The 22,007-nt window shown below is 37.7% G+C and overlaps 1 protein-coding gene and 1 long non-coding RNA gene across 9 annotated transcripts in view; one reads left to right on the top strand and one right to left on the bottom strand.

Annotated features, from left to right (window-relative positions):
- Positions 1-22,007, top strand: part of EPHA6 (EPH receptor A6) — a 1,012,702-nt gene that overhangs the window by 556,874 nt on the left and 433,821 nt on the right. For 7 of the 8 annotated variants that reach the window (XM_079766996.1, XM_079766992.1, XM_079766995.1 and 4 more), the window contains one exon: positions 20,425-20,549. The exons of the other annotated variant lie outside the window; for it this stretch is intronic. In XM_079766996.1, the coding sequence (XP_079623122.1) occupies positions 20,425-20,549 (125 nt within the window). The remainder of the gene's footprint in view (positions 1-20,424; positions 20,550-22,007) is intronic. 8 annotated transcript variants of the gene reach the window in all.
- LOC307097097 overlaps positions 1-22,007 on the bottom strand; it is a 613,772-nt gene that overhangs the window by 363,645 nt on the left and 228,120 nt on the right. The window lies entirely within an intron of this gene.

Here is a 22,007-nt window from a genome sequence, read left to right as displayed (position 1 = left end):
TCCCAACAACATTTTTGAAGATATTGTCTTTACTCCATTGAATGCTCTTGCCTCCTTTGTCAAATATTAATTGTCCATAAAGGTTTGGGTTGATTTTTAAACTCTCTTTTCTGTTCCTTTGATCTATATGCCTGTTCTTGTGCCAGTATCAGGATGATTTTATTACAGTGGCTTTGTAGTATAGTTTGATATCCAGCATTGTGATCCCTTCAACTTTGTTCTTCTTTCTCAAGATTGCTGAGGTATTCAGGTCTTTTTAGGTTTCATATACATTTTTGGAACATTTGTTCTAGATCTGTGAAATATGCCATTGGTATTTTAATAGGGATTGCACTGAATCTATAGATTGCTTTGGGTAGTATGGATATTTTAATGGTCTTAATTCTTTTAGTCCATGAACACTGTATATGCTTCCACTTGTTTGTAATGTCCTCTGTTTCTTTTTTCAATGTCCTGTAGTTTTTCCAGTTCAGGTATGTTACCTCCTAGGTTAAGTTTATTCCAAGGTAGCTCATTTTTTGTTGTTGGTATTGCGATGATAAATAGTGTTGTGTTTTTTTTTTTCATTTCTTTGTATGATATTTCTTTATCTATATATATAAAGAGGTAGTATGCAAATTAGGCCAGGACACCGTAACGGTCATGACCAGCTCAGGAGGAGGGGCCTGGTGCAGGCCCAGAGCCTGAGAGAAAAACAGACAGGGTGGCCCGTTCCTGGCCCCAGAGCCGGAGAGAACAACATGCAGGGGGGCCAGCCCCCAGCCCCGCGGCCACAGCACTGGGCTGCTGGGGCCGGAGCGGAGACCCAAACCCGCAGGGGGGCCAGGTTCGATTGACCAAGGGCATGTACCTAGGTTGCAGGCTCCTCCCTGGCCGGAGCCCAGGTCAGGGCTCATGCAGGAGGCAACCAATCAAAGTATCCCTCTCACATTGATGTTTCTCTCTGTCTCTCCCTCTCTCTTCCACACTCTCTAAAAGTCAATGGAAACATATCCTCAGGTGAGGATAAAAAAGAAAGAAAGAAAAAAATGTCATATCCTATGAAGGAGACATCTTGAAAATGCCTAAAGAAAGTTGTCATTTTTTCATGGTGAAGGGACTGGAGTCCATGTTGATGAAAACACCTTGGCGGTTGCAGCGGCTGGCAGTAGCAGCAGCAGCGAGGTGATGGGGGTGGCGCCTTCCCCTGATCAGCCAGTCACCTCCCACAAAGGGAGGCCAGACTGCAGCTTAGGTCCTCAGGGAGCGGGCCTATGCTGTCAGTAGGACATCCCCTGAGGGCTCCCGGACTGTGAGACGGGGCAGGCTGGGCTGAGGGACCCCACCCCCCAGTGCACGAATTTCATGCACCGGGGCTCTAGTTGTTATATAAAAATGTCAGTGATTTATGCATATTAATTTTGTATCCTGCTACCTTGCCAAATTAATTTACTAAATATAATAGTTTTTTGGTGGAGTCTTTGGGGTTTTCTTTGTGCAATTTAATGTCATCTGTGAATAATGATAGTTTTATTTCCTCGTTTCCAATTTGGATGCTTTTTATTTTTTCTTCTTGTCTGATCACTATGACTAGGACTTTCAGTACTATGCTTAATAAGAGGGTGAAAGCTGACATCCCTTTTTTTTCCCTAATCTTAAGGAAAACGCTTTTAGTTTTTACCCATTGAGTATGATGTTGGCTGTAGGTTTTTCATATGGCTTTTATTATATTGAGGCATGATCCCTCCTCACTTTGCTGAGAGTTTTTATTATAAACTAGAGGCCTGGTGCATGAAATTTGTGCACAGGTAGGGTCCCTCAATCTGGCTGGCAATCAAGGCCAATTTGTGGGATGAGTGGTGGGGTGATCGGGCCCCCCTGCTCACACTCGCCTTGGCTTACCTGGTGCCGCCCACTTGCTGGCCCCACCCCCTGCCGCTGTCACTAGTCGCCTTCCTCTGCGGGACAACCGGCGGGCAAATTGGGGGCCCCTGCTCTCACCCGTCTTGGCTGGCCTGGGGCCTGCAGGTGGGGGGCAGCTCCTGCATTGAGTGTATGCCGCCTGGTGGTCAGTGCACGTCATACCAACTGGTCATTCCACTGGTTGTCCCACCGTTTGGTCGATTTGCATATTAGGCTTTTATTACATAGGATGGGTGGTGGATTTTGATGAATGCTTTTTCTGAATCTATTGATATGATCATGTGATTTTTATTATTCATTTTGTATAAGTGATATATCACATTTATTGATTTGCAAGTATTTACCAACCTGCATCCCCAGAATAAATCCCACTAGGTCTTGGTATATGATCTTTTTAATGTATTGCTGGGTTAGACATGCTAATATTTTGCTAAGGACTTAGCATCTATGTTCATCAGAGATACTGGTCTATAATTTTCTTTCTGTGTAGTGTCTTTTTCTGTTTTTGGAATTAGAATAATGCTTGCTTCATAAGAAGAAATTCATCTTGACTTTCTTGGAATAGTTTAAAAAGGATAGGTATTAGTTCTTCTTTGAATGTTTGGTAAAATTTGACTGTGAAGCCATCCAGTCCAGGACTTTTGTTTGCTGGAAGTTTTTATTACTGTTTCAATTTCACTAGATATTATCATCAGTCTGTTCAGGTTTTCTGATTCTTCCTGATTCAGTTTTGGAAGATTGTTATGTTTCTAGGAATTTGTCCATTTCGCCCAGGTTGGCCAATTCGTTGGCATATTTTTTATGATAGTATTTTCTTACAATCCTCTGTGTTCGGCAATGTCAGTTGTGACTTGCCTCTTTCATTTCTGATTTTATTTATTTGGGTCCTCTCTCTTTGTTTCTTGATGAATCTGGCTAAAGGGTCATCAATCTTGTTTATCTTTTCAAAGAACTAGCACTTAGTTTTATTGAGCTTTTGTATTGTTTTTTTAGTCTCTATGTCATTTATTTTCACTGTGATCTTTATTATTTCCTTCTTTCCTCTTACTCTGGGATTTTCTTATTGCTCTTTTTCTAGTTCTTTTAGGTGTAAGGTTAGATTGCTTATTTGAGATATTTCTTGCTTCTCGAGGTAAGCCTGTTATGCTATGAACTTCCCTCTCAAGACTGCTTTCACTGTGTCCCATAGATGTTTGGTTGTTTTGTGTTCATTTTCCTTTCCTTTCCAGGTATTTTTTTAATTTCTTCTTTGATCTCATTGGCAATCCATTCATTGTTTAATAACATACTATTTAGCCCCATATGTTTGAATGTTTTGTGTGTTTTTTATTGTAGTTGATTTCTAGTTTTATTCCATTGTTATCTGAGAAGATGATCACTATGATTTCATTCTTCTTGAGGTTTTTAAGACTTACGTTGCATCCTTACATGTGGTCTATCTTTAAGAATGTTCCATGTGCACTTGAGAATAATTTATATTCTTCAGCTTTGGGATGAAATGTTCTGTAAATATCTATTAAAACCATCTGATCTAGTGTGTCATTTAAGGTCACTGTTTCCTTGTTGATTTTTTTTTTTTTTTTTTTTTTTTTTGTCCAGAAGATCTATCCAGTGATGTCAGTGTGGTATTAGAGTCTCCTACTATGACTGTATTGCTGTTGATCTCTTCCTTAAAGTCCACCAAAAGATTTTTAAATATATTTAGGTGCTTCTATATTGGGTACTTATATGTTTACAATGGTTATATTTTCTTGTTGGATCAATTTCTTTCGTATTATGTAGTGACCTTCTTTGTCTCTTGTTATGACCCTTTTTGTGAAGTCTATATTGTGAGATATAAGTCTTGCTATCCCAGATTATTTTTCTTTTCCATTTCCATTTGCATGGAATTTTTTTTTCATCCCTTACCTTCAGCCAGTGTCAATCTTTTGTCTGATTTGGGTCTCTTATAGAGAGCATATATATGGGTCATAATTTATTTTTTATCCATTCAGCTACCCTGTGTTTTTTGACTAGTCCATTTGATTCATTTACAATCCAGGTTATTATTGAAGGTACTTGTTGCCATTTTTATTCTTTATGCCTATATTCCCCTCTTTCTTCTTCTTCCAACAGTCTCTTTAATATTTCTTCCAATGCTAGTTTAGTGGTAATGTGCTCCATTTGCCTTTTTTTTTTTTTTTTTTTTTTTTTTTTTTTTGGTCTGGGAAGCTTTTTATTTCACCTTCAATTTTTAATGATAGCCTTACTAGTTAGAGAAGTTTTGGTCTCAGATCCTTGCTTTTCATTGCTTTGAATACTTCTGGCCTGTAGTGTTTCTGTTGAGAAATCAGCTGGCAGCTTTATGGAACTTCCTTGTAGGCAAATGACTATCTCTCTTTTGCTGCCTTTAAGATTCTCTCTTTGTCTTTAATCTTTGTGATTTTAATTATGATGTGTCCTGGTGTGTCTCTTCGAGTTCATCTTGATTAGGATTCTCTGAGTGACTGAACTTGTATGACTTATTTCTTCACCAGGTTAGGAACATTTTCTGTCAAATGTTCATAGAGAACCTGTTTGAACCTATTTCTTCAAACAGGTTCTCTATGCCTTCCTCCCCTTGCCCCATTACCCATATGATATACATGTTGTTACATTTATGTTGTCCCAAAGTTCCCTTATACTATCCTCTTTTTTGTTAATACTTTTTTTCTTTTTGCTGCTATTTTTAAGTGATTTTTCTACTTGGTCTTCTAATTCACTGATTTGATCCTCTGCTTCATTTAACCTACTGTTTATTCCTTCCAGTGTTTTCTTTATTTTAGATATGCTATTCTTCATTTCCATCTGGTTGTTTTTCATATGTTCTGTGTTCTTTCTCATGCTGTTGAGCATTCTTAAAACCATTACTTTGAACTCTCTGATAAATTGCTTGCCTCTGTTTTATTTTGTTCTCTGGAGATTCCTCTTGTTTTGTGTTGTTTTGTTTTGTTCTTTTTCATTTGGGGCTTGTTTCTTTGTTTCCCCATTTTTCCTATTTCTTTGTGTTTGTTTCCATGTATTAGATAGAAGGGCTATGACTCCTAGTCTTGGTGGCATTGCCTACTGTAGTGAGTATCTTGTGGGAACCAGTGGATACAATCTCCTTGATCTCCTGAACTAGATACTCAAGGAATGTCCCTGGTGTGGGTTATGTGGGCCCTCCTATTATAATTGGGTTTTGATTGCTTTGTCCCCTTTGAGGGTGGGCTCAGCCCTCCAGCTGGCTGACTATGAGGCTAAACCCTAACTAGGTCATGCAAACTGTTGTACAAATACTGACAGAATAAAACAAGACCAACCTGGAAATAACACACACACACACACACACACACACACACACACACACACACACACACCAAAAATAAGAAAATAAAAAGGAGACAGAAAAAAGAATAATAAAATATAAAAGGCAAAAATAGAGAAAAATGAGTCTCTGAAAGGAAAGAAGGAAGAGAAAAGAGAGAAAAATGAATATAATAATTTTTAAAAATAGTAATAAAATATAGAATAGGAAAAGAAAAATAAAATGAAAGAATAAAAAAATGAAAAGAGAAAGAATATGGTATAATAAGAAAAGGAAATAGAAATATGAGATATGAAAGGGGAAAAAAGAGAAGAAAGAAAAAAGCAGAAAAATAGAAAAGAAAAAAGAAATTTTTTAAAAAGAGAAGATCGCCTGAGCAGATTTTGATGTCTACTGCAATTACCCTTTTGATATGCTGCTTATAGAGCTTTCTGGATCTGCTCCAATGTTGTCTGAAGGTGGCCACTTGATGTCCTGGTTCCTGAGCCTCCTGGGAAGTTCTCTAGTGCAAGCCAGTGTCACTCACTGTACCTGCCTAGCCCTGGGCAGTCTGTATGAAGCTCTCCGCTGGGCAAAGCGTCAAGTATTCTGGTGGACCCAGATGCTGGGTCTACTTCTGGTCTGGCACCATGAATGTCCCTACTATGAGCTACTCTTCCTTCCCCCACAGAACTGTGCTCAGGTATCTGGGACCTGGCCAGGGTTGAACAGACTATTAGACGTGGTGTCTGTAACCTGTAGGAGGGGTGGTGGGCTCTTGTGCTCCTTCTCAGGGCTGCACTGGCTAAACTCGCTGGGGACCGTGGACCTGCTTCTCCATAATGCAGCTGCAGGGCCCAGCACACATCTGTTTCCTGGACAGAAGCCTGCCCACCAGACTTAGTCACAATAACTCAGCTCTACCTGCTCCCTGGCACCCCCATGCCTACCAAACCAAGTAGGCGGTGATTAAAAAAATAATCAGCCCACTTGGCACTCCAATCTCTATGTTGCCGCCCCCTCTAGGCAGAGGGGGCCTCTCTCTGCCCAGGCTCCTACAGGCCAAATGTCTGTCTCCCCCATGCCATCACACAGGGCAGTGCGGATGCAAACTTCCAGCCCAGCACTGTTCCCCTTTGCCTTGGAACATGGCATATGGGGCAGACCCAACAGTTCACCAAGTGGGAGGAGGGGTGCCACCCATGTGCTGAACTTGGGCAAGATCAAGCAGCTTTACCAAGCCAGGCAGTCTGTCTCCGGCCATGAACTTCCCAGGCTGATGTTGTAACAAAGAAATCACTCTTTGCCTTGGATGGTGTGGTCTGAGTCTCCCAGGTGGATCAAATCCCCACGGATTCCCACCACCCGGCTATGGGACGCCCCTTCCCTTCTCTGTTGCTCTGGATTGGGGATCTCTGAATAAAGCTGAGACACCACCCTCCCGGGGGAGGGGGATCTGCTGCTGCAATATTCCTTCATTTCCTAGCTAGGCACCTACCCACGGGAGCTCACCCTCTCCATGTCTCCTCCTGTCTTTCCTCCGTGTTTCCTGTTCTCGGTATTTCAGATCAGATACAGTTCAACTGATCTTTCAAGCCAATTGCTCTACAGTCTGGTCTGCAGCTGGAAGCAAAAGGATGGCGTTTCCAGCTACTTGGCAACCATCTTGGAATCTGTTTGTCCAGTATTAACACTTATAAACAGAGTAGTGCAACTAGTACTTAGAAGTTCTCTTCCCAACACAGGTTCTCTTTGCATACTTGAGCTTCCTCTTCTTCAGTAAAAAATTTTTTATATTGAAAGTCTTGGGAATCTCATGAAGAGTTTTCTCCTTGATCATATTGACAATAGTCTTGCAGATAATATCAAGCAAACCTTTGATGTCTAAGTAGTTCACAACCAGAATAAACTAAAAAAGTGTTCCTTTTGGTCACCTTTCAGGAATTTCTAGTCCCAAGCAGAGACAGTTTGCTTTTCTTTCTTCTCATCATCCCCAGGAGAAGGGTCATGTTTGTGGTGGGTGCACCATAAATGACCTTTTTAAATATTGCTGAATTAGACTTTGGTTGAGGAGCTGGATCATCATCTTCTTATTTTTTAAAAATATATTTTATTGATCTTTTTTACAGACAGGAAGGGAAAGGGATAGAGAGTTAGAAACATTGATCAGCTGCATCCTGCACACCACCTACTGGGGATGTGCCTGTAACCAAGGTATATGCCCTTGACCAGAATGGAACCTGGGACCCTTCAGTCCGCAGGCTGACACTCTATCCACTGAGCCAAACCGGTTAGGGCAGATCGTCATCTTCTTAATCATTTATTCCCAAACCTTACAACATGATTTTGATAGTTACACAATTTGTTTACATAATTTGGGACTATTTGCTATTTACAAAAAAAATGTAAATCAGAGCATGCATGTTATTTTGCAATTTGTTTTGCCACTTTAAATGTTATGTTTATTTCCCCATGTCTGTATAGCTACATCGTTTTTTTAAAAGCTTCATTGAGATCTATTGTATGGATTTCTTTTAAGTATCCAAACTTTCTTTAATGAAACAGTAAAATTTATATATAAAACTTTACCCATTCATTATATTATTTCAAAGATTTATGTTTTTTCAAGCTTTATGGCTTTGCTGCTTCTTTTTTCACAATATTATTTAAGATGATATTAGACATTTGGAGAAACCAAGATGGCGGCATAAGGTAAACACCTATACTGCTGCCTCGCACAACAATTTTAAAACTGCGACTGGAAGACAGAGTGGACATCGTCCAGAACCACCGGAAAGCTGGCTGAGTGGAAATTCTACAACTAGAAGGAAAGAGAAAAGGACACAGACTCATAGGAGCTGTGGAGGTGCAGAGACCCGTACATGCGGACAGGGCGGGCAGCTGAATACGTGGCTGGCTTACTCAGAGCACGCGGAAAGGGCGGGCAGCAAACGCGCAGTTAGCTTTCTCGTTCGGGAGGAAAACAAAACCTCCTGACTGCACTGAAATCCAGCTCCGGGTGAGACTTTGGGTACCAGACTCATTCAGGGAGAAACTGGACTGTCTGGCAGTGGGCGAAACTTGAGAGCAGCCTTCTCTCAGAGGTGCGTGCAGCCATTGCCACGGGACACTGAGACACAGGGCCCTCGTAGGGCAGGGCTGACGGGAAACCAAGGCTGTCTGCTCCACCCTGAGACTCTGCCCCATCCAAGCTGAGCACAGAAGTCCTCCCAGCGGAGACACTCCTGATCCTCACAGCCAATTGGCCTGGAGGTCAACTCCCCCCAGTGATACCAACAACAATCAAGGCTTAACTACAACAAGACTGCACACACAGCCCACAAAGGGCTGCACCAAGAGTGTCCAGCTCAGGTAACTGGGGAGGCTGAGCTACTGGGCCCTGCTAGGACATCTAGCACACAAAGCCACTCTATCAACACAGGGAAGCAGCTAAAATGTGGAGACAAAGAGGCAGGCCAAAAAGGAAGGAAATGGAGGAAAGCAAATGGCTGGATATAGAATTCAAAACCATGGTTATAAGATTTTTCAAGAATTTCCTAGAAAAGGCCGATAAATTTAATGAGACCCTCAAGGATATAAAAAAGGATCAACTAGAAATTAAGCATACACTGACTGAAATAAAAAATATTATACAGAGACCTAAAAGCAGACAAGAGGATTGCAAGAATCAAGTCAAATATTTGGAATACCAAGAAGCAAAAAACACTCCTCCGGAAAAGCAAAAAGTAAAAAGGATCCAAAAAGTTGAAGATAGTGTAAGAAGCCTCTGGGACAACTTCAAGCATATCAACATCAGAATTATGGGGGTCCTAGAAGAAGAGAGAGAGAGCAAGATACTGAAAACCTATTTGAAGAAATAGTGACAGAAAACTTCCCCCACCTGGTGAAAGAAATAGACTTACAAGTCCAGAAAGCACACAGAACCCCAAGCAAAAGGAATCCAAAGAGGACCACACCAAGACACATCATAATTAAAATGCCAAGAGCAAAAGACAAAGAGAGAATATTAAAAGCAGCAAGAGAAAAACAGTTAGTTACCTACAAGGGAGCACCCATACGATTGTCAGCTGATTTCTCAACAGAAACTATGCAGGCCAGATGGAAATGGCAAGAAATATTTAAAGTGATGAACAGCAAGAAACAACAAAGATTACTCTACCCAGCAAAGCTATCATTCAGAATTGAAGGTCAGATAAAGAGCTTCACAGATAAGAAAAAGCTAAAGGAGTTCATCACCACCAAACCGGAATTATATGAAATGCTGAAAGGTATTCTTTAAGAAGAGGAAGAAGAAGAAAAAGATAAAAATAAAAATTATGAACAACAAATACGTATCTATCAACAAGTGAATATAAAAACCAAGGGAATAAAAAAACTGATGAACAGTTTTAACTGGTGAATATAATAGAATCAGGGGCATAGAAAGGGAGTGGACTGACAATTCTCAGGGGGAAAGGGGTGTGGAGGGTGCGAGAAAAGACTGAACAAAAAGCGTACACCTATGGATGAGGACAGTGGCAGGGGGGTAAAGGCAGAGGGTGGGGTAGGAACCTGGTGGAGGGGAGCTATGGGGGAAAAAAGAGGAACAATTGTAATAATCTGAACAATAAAGATTTATTAAATTTAAAAAAAGATATTAGACATTTATTTATACATGACTTTCCTGATTATTGTAATAGAGTTCTTTCTTTCTTCCTTCCTTCCTTTCTTCCTTCCTTTCTTTTTTTTTTTTTTTGATAGTATTTAAGTTGCCTTATTTTTCTTTTCCTGGAACAAGATGCAAACTATTTGATGAATCAACTGAGTCCCAGAGTGAGAAACTGTGTACAAATAAAACTATAAATTTGAAATATAAAATTATATAAATAGATTATATAATTATGCAATTATATAATCTATTTATATAATTATATAATCTATTTATATAATTTTCATATGTAATTACATAATTGAACAGTTTAAATAATAGTACTTTTTCCTAGATGAATTACCAGAAACCAATATTCTTGATTTTAATATAATGGGATGTTCTGAATATATAAATAAAGAAATTATTTGAAGTAAAGATGAGAAGGGACAAATTCTTTTTTTAAAAATATGTTTTTATTGACTTTAGAGAGAGGAAGAAAGAGATAAAACATTGATCTGCTGCCTTCTGCACGCCCCTGAGCCTGAAACCTGGGCATGTACTCTGACCAGGAATTGAACCAGTGACCTCTTGGTTCATGGGTCGACACTCAACCAATGAGCAACACCAGCCAGACAAGAGATAAATTCTTGATCTTTTTCCAGGGCCTGGTAAACTTTCTGCAATTTGGGTGAATAGTATGTTAAATTCCTAGAAAATACTGGTACAACATATTTTTTACTGTAACTTGACAGGTAATAATAAGGTCAGCAGATTCTCAGACTGATCTAATTTGGGAATTAGATATATAATTTCCTTCATTATATTTCAAAGAAACTGTATTTTACAGCATCTGTCATATAAACAGTTTCTTAAATGCCTATGGAGTGATAAAATCACCAGTAGAGGTATATGGTATAAATTACTGAAAACAGCAACCTAAAGACAAGCTTAACAGTGAGCACATTAAATCAGCCAGTCAGTCATAAGACTAATAATAAAATAGAAGTAAAAAAGGCACAGATTATGCTAAAAAGAACTTTAAAGATAATGCTTCAGATCTTACTCTGTATACTAGTAATTAAGTGCTGACAGTGCTGTATCATTTTGACTCATCATTAATAAAGAGATTTTTCACTGTGGCCTGCACAAGTAGTGAGAGTTTTCTGTGCAAATATTTCCACACATTTTTCACCAATGTCTTGTCAATCTTCCTGCTTGCATAGTATGGCATGGAAGAAATAGAGTGAGCAAGCTTTGTGTTACCCGAAGTTAATATTTCCTTAGGAGAGATGCTTGAAATTCAAAGCTAAAGGCTTTTTAAAATAAATGTAATAACATTAACTATAAGGAAAGACTGTAAAAAAAATAGTTCTATATCACCTATAACTTAAGGTGATATAATAAAAAAGAGGATAATCTCTTTTTTCTAATAAGAAAGGCAGAAATTTTTTTTAAATGACAGATTGTACATTAAATAATAAAAATATATAACAGCAGGGTATTTAAATATTTTAAAAAAATAAATAGAATGAATACTTTTTAAAATTAATAAATATAGCCCAGCTGGTGTGGCTCAGTGGTTGAGCATTGACCTATGAACCAGTTAGGGCACATGCCTGGGTTTCGGGATTGATCCCCAGCAGGGAGTGTGCAGGAGGCACCTGATGGATGTTGAAGTTACTCTTTCATAGATGTTTCTATCTCTTTCTCCCTCTTCCTTCCTCTCTCTGTCTCTAAAGATCAATAAAAACACATTTTTAAAAAAGTAATAAATATATCAAATGAATTATGTAATTAAATAGATGTTTTTATACCTGCTTTAGAAACTTATTTTTTAAAACTTCCCCACTTCCCCTACTAAGCTGTAAATGTATCCAAAATGTTTCCTATTGCTACTATAACAAATTACCACAAACTTGTCTCAAAAACAACATGTTGCCCTGGCCTGTGTGGCTCAGTTGGTTGGAGTGTTGTTCTATACACCAAAAGTTGCGGGTTCAATTCCAGTCAGGGCACATGCCCAGGTTTCAGGTTCAATCCCCAGTCAGGGTGTGTGCGGGAGGCAGCTGATCAATGTTTCTCTCTCACATCAATGTCTCTCTCTCTCTCTCTCTCAATAAAAAAAAAAAATTTTAAAAAAAGAACACGTTTATTATCTTACAGTCTGGATGTCAGAAGACCAAAATCAGTCTTACAAGGTAACAGGAGCACTTGTTCCTTCCTGAGGGTCTAGGGAAAATCTATTCCTTCCCCTTTTCAGCTTCTGCACCCTTTGGCTCATAGCCTTCTCTTCAGTAGACAAGTTTCTTATTTTACTTATGTTGGGCAATACAGGTTAATCTCCCCATCTCAAAATCCTTAATTTAAAAATAGCCAAATCCCTTTTACCATAGAAGAATATTCACAGATTCTGGAGATTATAATGTGTACAAATCTGGGGGCCCATTAGTCACACTATCATAGCTGTCATATGGTTTAACATACCACAGTCTTATTCTCAGGTATAAAAAGAGACAGAAATTTGAAAGAAAGAAAGCACTAAATCTGTATATAAGCATCACATATATATTTTTTAAATTCATAACCAGGTTTCAACCACATGGGGAAGTGGATAACAATATGTGTTGTCATTATCTCTGATTATAGGAAAAAAGACATCAAAGGAAAAGCACGTGGCAGATATTTTAGGATATGTTATACTATCCGAAGCACAATACATTTAACGAACATGTCCAAAACCAAGACACAGATCACAAATACCTTGAAGTATGCTCAGGTTTCAAAATGTTAATTCACATAAATATCACATTTACAAAATTTCAGAGTGAAGTTATGTTATTGATTATGGCATGTCTCTTAACATCTATAGAATAAAACATTACTACATGTAGTTATGCTCATTGGTTCATTATCACAGAAAAAGAGGAAAATCACAGTCTTAAACATCTGTTCTGATTTGTACTTCCTGGTAAATATTATTTATTTACTAGAGGCCCGGGTGCACGAAATTCGTGCACTGGAGGAGGGGAGATTCTTCAACCCGGCCTGCGCCCTCTCGCAGTCCAGGACCCCTCAGGGGATGTCTGCCTGCTGGCTTAGGCCCGATCCAGCCAGAAGCCAAGCTCACTGCTCCTTAGTGCTGCCCCAGAGGCGGAGAGGCTTACACTGCCTCGAAGGCGGGAGAGGCTCCCGCCACTGCCGTTGCACTCACCAGCCATGAGCCTGGCTTCTGGCTGAGCAGTGCTCCTCCTGTGGGAGCACACTGACCACCAGGGGGCAGCTCCTGCATTGAGCGTCTAGCCCTGGTGGTCAGTGCACGTCCTAGCAACTGGTCGATTTGCATGTTAGGGTTTTATTATATAGGATTATATTAGTGTTTTTTATTTACATTTCATCATGTTGTTGATTGTATTTCCCCTAAAACTACACACACACACACACAGCTTTCTGGACATAGGCACAGGGTATAAAAGAAGGGAAAAGGATAAAGAAAAGAGGTAAAAGCACTAAAAGGAAATGAAGAAAGAAGAGAGGAAGGAAGAGGGAGAGAAAGAAGGAAGAAAAGGAACAAAAAAGAGAGAAAAGAAAGAGGATGATAGATTAGCAAAGTGGAAGAGTTAATTTCATTTATGCTGAAGGTCAGAATTAGGACTGGGTGGAAGTTGCAGGAAGAAAACAAATTTCATGTGAGAACTTTTTAACAATTAGAGATTTTCAAAAAGGAATAGATTGCCTTGTGAAGTAGACTCTTTGCTGCAACTGCTGAAGCAAGAAGTGGATAATCAGCTCTCAGGGATGTGGTGAGGGATGATCTGCATTGCTGAAAAATATATGAAATGGCTTATAAGGCTTACCTTAATACTAAGATTCTATTATTTAACATTCACTATTAAGGTTTCATTGTCACAGAAACGTGTGCACAAGAGTATCCTCTCATTCTCTCTTCCTTTAATTTCTCTCTTTTTTACCCAAACACACATGTACTCACACATGCACATATCTTAATATATAAACTATGCCCATATTCTCAGTAAATGATTATTAGGAATATTTGATAGATCTTTAGGAAAATACATAAACTCATGACCCATTTGATAAATCTTGATTACATTCTCAAAATAAGATATTATATATATAAAGGCCCAAGTGATTCAAAATGTCATTGTTTGATATGAGAATATGAAAAATAGATTCAAAAGCAAAGAAGATATTTGTGACTTTGCCTCATCCCTCACTTCTAGTTTTAAATACAGATTTTAATTTTGTACAGATTACAACACTAAGATTGATTTTAAGAGGAAATGCAACAAAAATGTTAATTTTCCACTTTTTTCTTGACATTTTGAGTTAATATCAAAATTCACCTTCACATCTCCTCAATAAACTATCGCTGACTCCTCTAAGCTTTAGCTTCCTCATCTTTAAAATAGGGATAACCTCAAATTAATTAGGAGCAAAATAATTAGAATAATTTAATATTTCTTTGGGTATCTTCACATAAGCATAAGAATATAATGATTGTCTAGATGTGAAAAAGATCTCTTTTGTTAACTAATTCTGTTACATGCTTTTCTTTTCACTTTTTTAATAGACTTTCTGGTAAACTATTTGAGATTCAGAAAATGTAGTAATTAGAAAGGTTTGCTTTAAAGCCATTTTAAAGAATGTAGCAATCATTTCTCTTGAAGGTCAAAACTAAGATTTTGAAGGCCTATAAAAGGATGTGTATCAAAAATATAATCCTACTGAGAACTATACTGAGTACATAATTTTACTCAGGAAACATTGCTTGAGTCTTCACGTCTTTCACTGAGCCTCTGATCTGACAAACTCCAAAAGATATTATTTCCCTGCCTATTTCTTTCTAGAATCATAAGTAAAAATCAATAGTTGTCCCTCTGTGCTCTAAAATTAGTTTTTTTCTTATGTTGAGGAGTAGATGTATTTTCTACTTTATATTCGTTGGTACTACAGTGTTATCCCAAAATGCCAAATTCAGATGCTCCATAAACTTGGGTTATGCAGAAAACAAATTTATTAAATATAATCAAAACAAACCCTTGAGGTTTTATATATTGAAGCTTTGTTTTAAAATGAAATTCCATATAGTGTTGGTTTTCTTTGCAAATAGAAAAGGGAGCCTTTGGGGTATATATTGACTTATAAATTGTTTCCAACAGCCTCTGCTTTAACTCAATAACTATTTAAAATGTGTGCCTAGTGTGTATTGATACAGCTCTTTTCAAAAGCAATATGTTATTACATAGTATGGCACAGAAAATCCAAATTAATTGAAGCAATTTTCTCTATAAAATTTTTAAGAAAATCAAAAATTTGTCCATCAAATGCGAGAACACTAACAGGACAATATTGGAATTTCAACATCAGATATTAAAGGAAAGACTTGATAAAGTATCCACATAATTTAATAATTTAACTATTAAAGTAATAACAATGAAGTCCATATCAAAATGTGGACTGAGGTTTACAATATGGTTAAAAATAGAATTATATAAATGATATATATTTTAAACATATCTAATATGTGGAAATTTACCTATGAAATAACTGTGCAAAAGTGAAGGTATTTTTTAGGGTTTATGTAGTTCTTGGACCCTAATGTCCATGTATAATTTATATAGCTAGGGAATAGAGTCTCTTTATTCCTATTTTATAGACATATAAGAGAGGACTCATAAAATTTAGGTGCTATACCTATACAATTAATTGACCATTTAAGAATTTTAAATAGAAAAGGTAGTACCTATATTTGAATTAAAAGTTATTCTAATATACTGCTGCTATAATTGAATGTCTTACTGCTGCTATAATTGAATGTCTTATATATGTTTTGCAAAGATTATATTATTTGATCTTGAATGCTAAATAATTATGAAGCAAAATATGATACACTGGTAATGTTGCTTTATGACATTGTACATTAAACTGAAAATGAACTATAAGATGTATACATATGGAAAAGTCATTTTCAAAAATTGTAATAAATTGACATAAATCAATTTATAATGTGTATAATTCACTTGAGAATTTTAATTTTTCCATAAAGTGCTATTTAATACAGTATCTATACTAATAAAATGCCTGTGGCCGTGACGCCGTGACACCGTCATGACCAAACGAGCAGCAGCTCTCAGGCGGGCAGGGTAGGGTGTGAGCTGCTAGCAGCAGAGAGCTATGAGCGAGTGGCGGAGGGCGGGGCAGCCAGCTGAGGCAAGTGGAAGCGAGCTACTTGTGCATGATTTCATGTGTGCTGGGCCTCTAGTTACACTATAATTCAAAGAACATTAGTGTAGTTTCCAACATGGATAACTTTATTAATGGTAGCTTATTTGTAGTGAATATGATTCGATTAAAGCGTGAATTATCTGAGCACTTTTTCTTATTTACATTATACATATCTGTTTTAGCTTCTATCGCAAACTTCTGTTTCTTAGCAATTTCTATAATTATTGTTCATGTTTAAGAATATGTTTTAGTCCAATAATAATGCTTTCATTCATCATCTGGAAAGGGTTTTAAATGTAGTTTCTAAAGTACTCACTTCCTTAGAAGAACCAAACTTGTCATTCTCACAAGTTTAAAAAAATATTTTATCCTTAAGATAGAAAAGCAACATTCATACATAAAACACCAAACTTAATACTTGAGTTTTTCTTAGAAATTTAAAGTATATTCACCATAATCATAGAGAATCAAAATTTTTTCAAATCCTATTCTCACCAGTGATTGGTATATTTGAATGGATTTCTGAAAATGAATTAGAAAGATATCATGAGTTCATGAATATATTTCTAATTTGAGATTACTACTGTAGGGTTTTTACATACTTTATTGAACTGACATCTGTATTTCCTTTCTCACTAGGAGAAAAGAAAAAACCCTAGTTATCAATGACACCAACATAATTATTCATTTGCTTTATCCCTTAATATATGGACACAGGTTCTGAATTACAACTCCAATACCACCATCAATAATATCCTTACTAAAAATAATTTAATAATTTTGCAGTTTTCAAAATCTATAAAACATATCCCATTGAGGTGTATGTTAAGTTACTGTTTTTTGTTTGTTTGTTTGTGTTATCTTTTGTTAAATTAAACAAACCCTTGTGTCGAGGGCTGACTTTCAATAGATGGCAGCGAGGGAGGGAGCTGCTCTGCTACGGACGAAACCCAACCCCGACCCAGAAGCAGGTCGTCTGCGAATGGTTTAGCACCAGGTTCCCCACGAACATGCCTTGTGTGAAGGGCGTGGGGGCGGCCCCCTTTCCGGCCACACCCCGTTTCCCAGGACGAAGGGCTCTCGGAACCAGACCCGGTCCCGACGCTGCCGTGGCGAGGCGGTTGGGTGCTCCGGCCTGCCGGCCGGGACAGCGGGGGACCGGCTATCCGAGGCCAACCGAGGCTCCACGGCGCTGCAAGTTACTGTGTTTTAAAGTAGTTCCTCTTGGAGTCTATGCATCCAATTCAATACACATGTTTCTTTTATTTTTCTTCTAATTTTTCAAAATTGCTTCTTTTATTGTTGACAGTATTACAGACATCCCCCCACTTTCCTGCCTTTGCCCCCCTCCAACTTTCCTGTCCCAGCCCCAAGCCTTCACCACAGTATTGTCTATGTCCATGGGCTATGTATACATGCATATATGTTCTTTGGATAATCCTTCCCGTATCCCGCACCATACTCACCTCTGCCATTTGTCAGTCCATTTCATGTATTCATGCCTCTGGACCTATTTTGTTCATCAGTTTATTTTATTCACTAGAGGCCCAGTGCACGAAATTCGTGCACTGGTGGGGGAGGGGTCCCTTAGCCCGGCCTGTGCCCTGTTGCAGTCCGGGAGCCTTCGGGGGATGTCTGACTGACGGCTTAGGCTCGCTTGGCCTAAGCCATCAATCAGACATCCTTAGCTCTGCTGTGGAGGTGGGAGAGGCTCCCACCACTGCCGCTGCACTCGCCAGCCGTGAGCCTGGCTTCTGGCTCAGCGGCGCTCCCCCTGTGGGAGCACACTGACCACCAGGGGACAGCTCCTGCATTGAGCATCTGCCCCCTGGTGGTCAGTGCGATGACCGATTGTTCTGTCATTTGGCTGATTTGCATGTTAGTCTTTTATTATATAGGATTAGATTCCACATATAAATAAGATCATGTGATACTTGTCTTTCTCTGGCTTATTTTGCCATAATATTTTCCAAGTCCATCAGTATTGTCACAAATGATAAGAGTTCCTCCTTTTTTACAGCCACATAGTATTCCATTGTGTAAATGTACCACAGCATTTTTATCCACTCATCAACTGATGCGTGCTTGGGCTGTTTCCAGATTTTAGCTACTGTAAATTGTGTTGTTATGAACATAGGGGTTCATACATTCTTTCTGGTTGGTGTTTCAGGATTCTTAGGATAGATTCCCAGAAGTGGGATCAGTGGGTCAAATGAAAGTTCCATTTTTAACTTTTAGTGTTTTCCACAGTTGCTGTACCAGTCTGCATTTCCACTAGCAGTATGCTAGGGTTCCCTTTTTAAAATGTTAATTTGTTTTCTAGCACTTAAAAATATTTACAGGATTCCAAAATAAATCTTAAAGAGAAGCTATAGTCAGATACATTTAGCTTTTAACTCTGTAGTGTCCATCCTATTTTCTTCTCATCCTATAGGGGTAACCGTTGTTATTGTTTTCTATTTCTAGATTTCTCCTTATATTGTATTTTATGTATTTTTCTCCACCTTAGTTTTATCACTTAAAAATATATCCTGAAATAATGCCATTGTAGTATTTATAGATAGTCACAATTCCTTTTTACAACATCATAATTCTCCGATGGATGTAGCATAGTTTTTCAAACAGTCTGGTATTGATGTATATTTAAATTGTTTCCAATCATTACAAACAATTGTCAGTGAGTAGGCTTATAAATATATCAATTTTTATTTGTGCAATGTATCTTTAAGATGAATTCCAAAAAGCCAAAGCATAAATGAACATAGAATTGGCCTCGAATTGTTGAATTTCCCTTTAATAGAGCTGTACCATTTTGCGTACCACCCCCCCGCCCCCCCCCCCTTCCAACGATGCATTAAACTCCTTTTCCACCACAGCCTTTTCAACAGAGAACCTGGTGTCAGATTTTTGGATTTTTTTGCCAACTTGGTAGATAAGGAATGGTATCCCAGTATATTTAATTTATATTATTCTTTTTATGTATGAGTTTTAACATCTATGTAAAAAACTTTTAAAATGTAGAAAACTTAAAATGAAAAATATTTTGTTATAAAAACAAATTTACAATATATATATATAATTTAGGTAAATTTTGGGAGTTTAATACAAGATCATTTTAGGGTAAAATGAGATCGTTAAAACAGTGTTATTTAGAGAAAAAAGGACATGATTCTGAAAATAAACTTCAGAAGTCAAGTATTTCAATTTTATTCAAATGCAACAGAAACCATGCAAATAATTCTTACATTGATAGGCAATAATTTACTGTAGTTAAGAAATTTGTGATATAAATTTTTATAAAGTCCTAAATAGTTTTTTAGAGAGGAAGGAAGAGAGAGAGAAACATCCATTTGTTGTTCTACTTATTTATGCATTCATTGGTTGATTTTTGTATGTGCCCTGACCAGGGATGGAATCTGAAACCTCGGCTTAGCAAGAGGATGCTCTAGCCCCGTGGTCGGCAAACTGCGGCTCGCGAGCCACATGCGGCTCTTTGGCCCCTTGAGTGTGGCTCTTCCACAAAATACCAGGGCCTGGGCGAGTCTATTTTGAAGAAGTGGCATTAGAAGAAGTTTAAGTTTAAAAAATTTGGCTCTCAAAAGAAATTTCAATCGTTGTACTGTTGATATTTGGCTCTGTTGACTAATGAGTTTGCCGACCACTGCTCTAGCCAACTGAGCTATCTGGCCAGGGTCTAAGAAGTTTGTGATGTAAACATTTATAAAATACTAAGACTTTATAAAGTCCTAAGTCTTAAAAGAAAAGCATATAAATGATCTTGTCATTGCAGAGGATTTTTCTATAGAAGATTTAGATTTAATAAAACATAGGAGCCAAGTATATCACACTTCATGTAAAGCCAAAATCAGTTTAAAAGAAAAATGTCCTCCTCTAACAAAACCAAAGATGATGAGTTCTGGTCCTTATTCTTGGACTACTTGAAATTTTCCTATGTTCCCTGATAGTATTTCTAAATATATTTTAACTAGAGGCCTGATGCACAAAATTTGTCGAAGAGTAGGCCTTCCTTCCCCCTGCTGCCGGCACCAGCTTCCCTCTGGCACCCAGGACCTGGGCTTCCCTTGTAGCCCCGGCTTCGTCCGGAAGGTCATCCAGTCTCATTAGCATATTACGCTTTTATTATTATAGATACTTTATTTAGATTGAATAGAGAAGATCCTAAGGCTACTTTATTAATCTGACACCTATACTTGATTCCTGCTCATCAAGAATTATGTATTTTGGGAAGAAAAATATTACAGAAAGGATTATGGAATATGATTCCTGCCAATTAATTCTTAGTTATTTTCTTTCATTTCAGCGCCTTCCCTGATAGGTATGGTAAGGAAGGACTGGGCATCCCAAAATAGCATTGCCCTGTCATGGCAAGCACCTGCTTTTCCCAATGGAGCCATACTGGACTACGAGATCAAGTACTATGAGAAAGTAGGTCTTATTCGGAGCTTCCTAAAAAGTTACATATACATATATGTGCATATATGTATATACTGAGCATGTTATTATACTATATTATCTCACTTTAAAAACTGTTCTTCTTTGGCCTAACCACATACCTACTATGTTTTTGAATACTCTCTAATTTACTATTGTGCATATAATTTCTTAATTAACTTATCTTGTCTTATGTCAGATTAAAGTAGAAGATAACAAGGTCTTTATCTTATTCTAGGGAGTTTTACCATATAGTAAGAAGTAGTAATTCCTGCAACTTACAGTTCTGTTGACATCACATTGTTTCTAAATTCACTTGGGAAGAAATAGTAAAATGGAATTATTATAACCTAATAAGAGTTTGTATAGGTCATATTACTTGCCAATGGATTTAAAGTTACAGCCTTAGCTGGTTTGGTGCAATGGGTAGAGCGTCGGCCTGAGGACCGAAGGGTTCCAGGTTCAATTCCAGTCAAGGGCACATACCTGGGTTGCAGGCTCCTCCTCTGCCTGGGCCTGGTCAGGGCATGTGCAGAAGGCAACCAATCCATGTGTTTCTCTCACATCAATATTTCTCTGTCCTTCTCTCTTTCACTCACTAAAAAAATAAATCAATGGAAAAATATCCGCGGGTGAGGTCCAAAAATAAAGTTACAGTCCACTATAATTTGGAAAGAATTATTTAAGGGATATATGGTAATAGCTGACCTTTTAAATTTTTTCTTTACATTCTGAGGTCAGCTGTTTTATTATATAAGAATCTAGCAAAATAAAACTGGTTAATAAATCCACTGGTGAACTTAATTTTCATATTATCTTTTAAAATAGTTCTCAATTACTATATTTTCATGAATTCTATAATTACCTTTATTCTTTTCACATGCTTTCTTTATGCTCCCCTCCCCCATTCCTCACCATTATGCTAGTGTTACTATAAATATTACAGCAGACCACATGGTCAATTTTGATAGACTTATTGTGCTACTATGGAATATTGACACAGGGAACATTGATCCAGGGCATATTGATCCAGGGAACATTAAATTTAAAAATTAAATGTAATAATTGTATATCATATTCAATGGTATACTACAATTAGCATGAACTTCTAACATTTCTCTAACTTACTAGAAGCAAAGAAACATCATTAACAAATTCAGGTCTCTTCTGAAGGAATATGAGGCAAGCAGAGAAACAAAAATATTTTTCTATTCTATTGCTTCTGAGCAAATGTAAGTTTGAGAAAAGGAGCGGTAACTCAGTAGCATGGCTGTATCCATTTTGACACTCTAGTAATGTCAGCATTAGATAATCAATGAAAACTGTCACTATCATGAATTCACATGGATAATTCATAGTCTAAAAAAGGAGGAATTTACTGAGTTTAAATTGGGTTATAGATTCTGCACGTTAGCCATGCCAACGTGTGTTTAGATATCTTGTTGGACTAGC

Source organism: Cnephaeus nilssonii (genome assembly GCF_951640355.1).
Source record: "Cnephaeus nilssonii genome assembly, chromosome: 3".
In the NCBI taxonomy this organism is placed as follows: Eukaryota; Metazoa; Chordata; class Mammalia; order Chiroptera; family Vespertilionidae; genus Cnephaeus; species Cnephaeus nilssonii.
Note: the sequence above shows the minus strand (reverse complement) of the source record. Positions and strands in the feature narration are given on the sequence as shown.